General features: G+C 31.6%; 1 protein-coding gene across 1 annotated transcript; it reads left to right on the top strand.

The window, feature by feature from the left end:
• Positions 1-12: 12 nt before the first annotated feature.
• On the top strand, positions 13-4477 carry LOC134236353 (protein amalgam-like; the record flags this gene model as incomplete). The annotated part of the gene is made up of 5 exons (XM_062718521.1): positions 13-35; positions 2255-2383; positions 2825-3118; positions 3810-3983; positions 4427-4477. Coding segments are annotated over exons 2-5 (622 nt in total), but the record flags the coding sequence as incomplete, so codon positions are not given.
• Positions 4478-5445: the final 968 nt, after the last annotated feature.

Genomic DNA, 5445 nt, shown 5'->3' on the forward strand with positions numbered 1-5445 from the left:
CACGTGGTATAGAAAATCTATCTCAGAGAAAGAAGGTACACCTCTCTCTCTCCCCCTCTCTTTACATTATAAATCAAAGTTCAGTGTAACAAGGCGAATAACTCTATCGAACATCTTGTCAATACACTTTTTCCCAAAAACCCAAAACGGTGAATAATTGATGAGAATATGTTTTGAAAAGTAGTAGTTTACGAATTAAATTAAAATAAATTAAACTGATATTTTTTTTTTCTTGTGTTCTTCACCAATCCCTTTGCTTTAGGGTTATGCTTTAAGATGCGCAAATTGTTTTTACTCTACCCTTTTTAGCTCACCTCAACGAAGTTGGGGGAGCTTATGTAATACCATCGGTGTCGGCGTCGGCGTCCCAGGTTAAGGTTAAGTTTTTTGGAGCAGTTTTCTTCTTAAGTACTTCTATGTCCTACATTGATTAGACATGCATGGAAGATGCATCTAATGTGTTTCATTGTACAAGTCAAAGTTTCAGATGCTGCAATTTCAGCAAAGGAATGAGCAGGTTAATGTTTTTGGAGCAGGTTAACATTTTTGGTGCAGTTTTTGGTGTAGGTCTCATTTCCAAGGAACTATATGACCTATGTTGACCAAACTTGCATGGATGGTATATCTAAAGATATACACTACCAGACTTGCTTCGGATGCTGAATCTGACTACATTTTCCGGTTGAGTGAACAGGTTAATGTTTTTGGTGCAAGTCTCATTTCCGAGTAACTAGAAGTCCTATGTTGACCAAACTTGCACTGATAATCTCTAAGGATGTACCTCCAGACTTGCTTCGGATGCTGAATCTGACCTACATTTTCCGGTTGAGTGAACAGGTTAATGTTTTTGGTGCAGGTCTCATTTTCAAGGAACTATAAGTGCTATGTTGACCAAACTTGCATGGATGATACATCTTAGGATGCATACTACCAGACTTGCTTCGGATGCTGAATCTGATGTACATATTCCGGATGAGTGAACAGGTTAAATTTTTTGATGAAGGATTCATCTCCAAGTAACTATGAGCTCTTTAATGACCAAACTTGCATGGATGATACATCTAAGGTTGCATTCTACCAGGCTGGCTTCAGATGCTGAATCTGACCTACATTTTTTTTTCTAGATGAGCGAAGAGGTGAAATTTTTATGCAGGTTTCATTTCTAAGTAACTATAAGCCCTATGTTGTGCAAACTCGCATGGATGATACATCTTTGAATACATACTAATGGACTTGCTACGGATGCTGAATTTGACATACATTTTCCAGATAATGGACCAGGTAAAAGTTATGGGTGCAGGTCTATCACCAAGAAACTATAAGGCTTAAATAAACCAAACTTGCCCAAATGATGCATCAAAGGATAAAAACTCTTAAACTTGCTTCAGATGCTGGATTTTGATCACATTTTTTGTGATGAAGAACTAGTGTGAAGTTTTTATATAGGTATGTTTCCCAAAAATTTAGTCAAAATTGCATAAATTTTCATTTTTTGGGTTTACACTTTTTGTTGGGTAATTGTGTGACTTTGCCTTACTTAAAGACAACATTCGTTGAGGTGAGCTCTGTAATCTCTGATTACCTATGTTTATCGTCTTTCTGAAGAAAGTCACGTTTATAGAATAAGAATGTTCATCAAAATGTTTTTAAAAATCATACAGTAATAAATCATAGTGCAAATGTATTGAAACTCTGGCTCATTACCAATGAGATGGTAACTTGGCTTTCAATAGTAATGAGTTTCAAAAAAGTCTTAAGAATGTATATTGCTATTGATAAAATTTAGGTTATCAAATCACACGTTGAATATTGACACAGATCGACACCATAACATACATAAGATTAATAGATTATGTATATGTTGTAATCTCCATGATGTAGAAGACGAATTTCATTGTATTTTGAAATGCCCTTTGTATATTGACCTAAGAAAGAAATATATGAAAAAGTATTATTATACTAAGCCATGTGTCTTATAATTAATTCAGCTGTTAAGTTCCAGTAATAGTAAAGATCTCTTAAATTTGGACAAAATTTGAATGCTGCAACAATGTTAAGAAAAAATAAAATTGATGTATTTTTTCATGTATGTGTTCTTCATGCTCACTCTCTCCCTGTATGTTTTTTTTTTTATTATTATTACCATGTATGCATAACTTCTCTGATGAGCCAGTTGGCTTAAAGAAATAAAGAAACTTGAAACTTGTATTACAATAAAATGCTCAGATAAATTATAATTTTTAACTTTTTTCAGCAATAAGTCAACAAGGTGCATTCTTAATGATACACAACATCACACGTTACTGCAGTGGGGCGTATGAATGCGAAGCGTATAACGGAATAGGACCAGCAGTCTCTAAAGTGTTTTCTGTCAACGTACATTGTATGTATTTTTTACATTCACGATTTTTTTATACTATAGTATTCTCTCTCATTTCTTAAGAGTTTGTCAGGACTAGGGTTAAGGGTGTTACAGGTTGATTCGTCTATGATCTAATTTTGATAATCACGGTACCCATATTTTATTCTGAAAAAAAAGAAATTTCAAGGAAAGTGAAATATAACTACATTGTATACAACTGGATATTTCGGTATCACAAATTAAAGGCAGTGCGATGCTTGCTATGACGAGTCAAACGTATACACGTGTTTACATTTAAATTTGCGATAGTTATGAAAAGTACAAAATATAATTTATAATAAATACTTAATGCAATTTATGATAGGAAATGAAGTGCTTTATTACAAAAACAAGGGAAAGCGTTCTTAGATGTACTGAAATCAATATTACTTTAAATTTTAGAATCATCATTTCTTTTTCCAGTTCAACCAGAAGTGCAAGTATTGAATAAGAAACAAAAGCAAGATTTGGGGAAGGAAACTATATTACAGTGTGAAATATCAGCATCGCCTCAAGCTATAGTAAACTGGAGGAAGGGAGAAGACGTTTTCACAGCCAACAGCTTCCACAGAATAACGTCAGAGATTTATGAAAAAGATATTTACACCACTATTCTCCTTCTTCGAATTCAGAATCTAACGTGGAATGATTTTGGAGAGTACGTTTGCGAGGCCAGTAATATTCTCGGAAGAGATCTAGAAAGAATGCAACTCTTTCGTAAGTTTTAAAGCTAAAAATAGAAGGAATGTTACTTTTTCATTCATTTCCTCTGTGGATTTTTATTTGCCTGAACTTCTATTTAGAGACTCTAAGATCTTATCATTGTGCCTGTTGAAATTATGGCATCATAACTTGTCCGGACAGAAATATTGATGAAAAGTGAGAGGAACATGAAACAACTTTCTTTATAGATATTTTATTGCCACAAAGAAGGATATAATTCTTAAAATATCTTTATTTGTAAACATGCAGTAGACTTTAATTTTAAATGCCAAAATGTCATGTGTTTTTTTTAAAGTTATAGAAATTCAGAGTGTTCATATGAACTGCAAAATCAGTTAAATGACATTCATTTTGAGAGAAACATATGAAATATATTTTTAAAAAAACATCATTGTTACATAAAGGCATTAAGAAAATATGGCTTTCTCAAAACAATCTAATTTTTTCTTACTAAATATATTATCCTTATCCCAACAATGCTTTCTTCCTTCAAAATATTGCCAGTCTACGAAAAAAGAAATCTTTTTCGAGAAATATATATAAAGAAATATATCACTGCTACTAGTATAAACATTCCTCTTTTCTTTCAATCAAATATATTTTTAAAAGAATATCAGCGCTTCTTTTTTAATTTAGTCTTTTTTTTTTTTTTTTTTTTTTTTTTTTTTTTTTTTTTTTTTTCTAGCAATAAATGGTATTCAAGTTTCACCAAAGGCAGCCAAAGATGACAAAAGTGATTCAAAGACGATAATATTCGACTTTAGCTCGAGTTCCACCAGTCATCAGAAGTCAGCGCCTTCTCCTGGAGAACAGATCCTTGTTAAATCCCCAAATTCAAAACCATATGGAATAGTACACGGTTGGTGTTCAAATTTAAATATACTGTACATTTTTTACCATTGTCATGTGATGGCATTTCGTTAATTTTTATTGTCGCTTTAATGAACTTGTCAGTTACATAGCTTGAGAAATGAGATTTCTTTATTTTTATTAAGCCCTTGTTTTTATGCTGAATTTCACGACAGAATGTCCGTTCTATGAATTATACATAGGGCTAAATGCGGTATATTTGTGACCCGTCAACAGGGGATGTTTACTCCTCCTAGGCACCTGATCCCACCTCTGGAATATTCAGGGGTCCATGTTTTACGCCCTCTCTATAGATTTGCTTTGTTAATTGATTTTTTGTAAATCACTAACTGTTCGTAATTTAATTTTTCATTTTATAAAAGAAAATTTATATAAATTTGCAGTTATGGTTTATCCGCTTGGCTTTAATTAATAAATACTTGTTTATTTCAGATTCCTCAAATAGTTCATCAGAAGCAGATGCGATGTTCCATTTTTTTGAATGTTTATTTTTAATTGTTCTAGTTCAATATGTCAGATGATTTATCTGCTGTTAGCAAATTTCATCAAGAAAACGAGCGGACGTTGACATTTCATATTTATCATGTGTTAATCATTTTTGACAATTCATCATGTGTGATAAAATTGAGGGTTTCTGTATATACTGTAAATAAGTATTTTAATAAACTTGTTTTTAAAATTTTAAATGTCTGTTATTTTGTTTCGACTGATGCTTTGAGAGTAAAACTTTTGTTCAGCTATATAAAAAGAAGACTGAAAATGACAAACAAAATATTGTAATATGTTTCTGCGACAAAAGAACTAGGATATGAAATCCACAAAAAAGATAAATTAGCAATGGAGAGGCAACCGTCATTACCGATTTAAAACATTAACCAAATACCTTGATAGCCAAAATTCAACGTTCTCTTGTGATACAAATTAAAATTCATTTAGAGATAACAATGACGTCTTATCTATTATTGATAAATTTTCTTAGTTTTTAAACATTTTTTTTTATCTGTGATACTAGTGAAAATTGTCAGAAATAAATTAGGAATACATAAAATCATTTTTAAACAGACAGAGAGTAAACATTTATAATGAAAGAAAAATGTTGTTATACTGCCTATTTCCAGATCATTAATATCTAGTTCATATTGTTGAAAATTTTTTTTTTTTTAAATATTAATACGGAACACTTTACACTTGAGCATGGTTTTCCACTTTACATGATTAATTTAAAATTGCATAACTAACATCAGTATGTGTCTCTTTCTTGTGTTATATACGACGTATAACAGTTGCAATGCCTCTAACACGGGTTGTGTATTTTTTCTGAAAGACAACTGGTATATCCTGTGTAATACAACAAAGAGTGCATTTATTGTTTAACATAGACAAAAATAAAGCATACATACATGTCTTAAATATCATGAATTAGTCAATATAAACTCTTACTTTCAATCAAA

Source organism: Saccostrea cucullata, unplaced genomic scaffold, assembly GCF_032062105.1.
Source record: "Saccostrea cucullata isolate Sc308-1 unplaced genomic scaffold, CSIRO_AGI_Scuc_v1 ctg22888, whole genome shotgun sequence".
Lineage (NCBI taxonomy): Eukaryota > Metazoa > Mollusca > Bivalvia > Ostreida > Ostreidae > Saccostrea > Saccostrea cuccullata.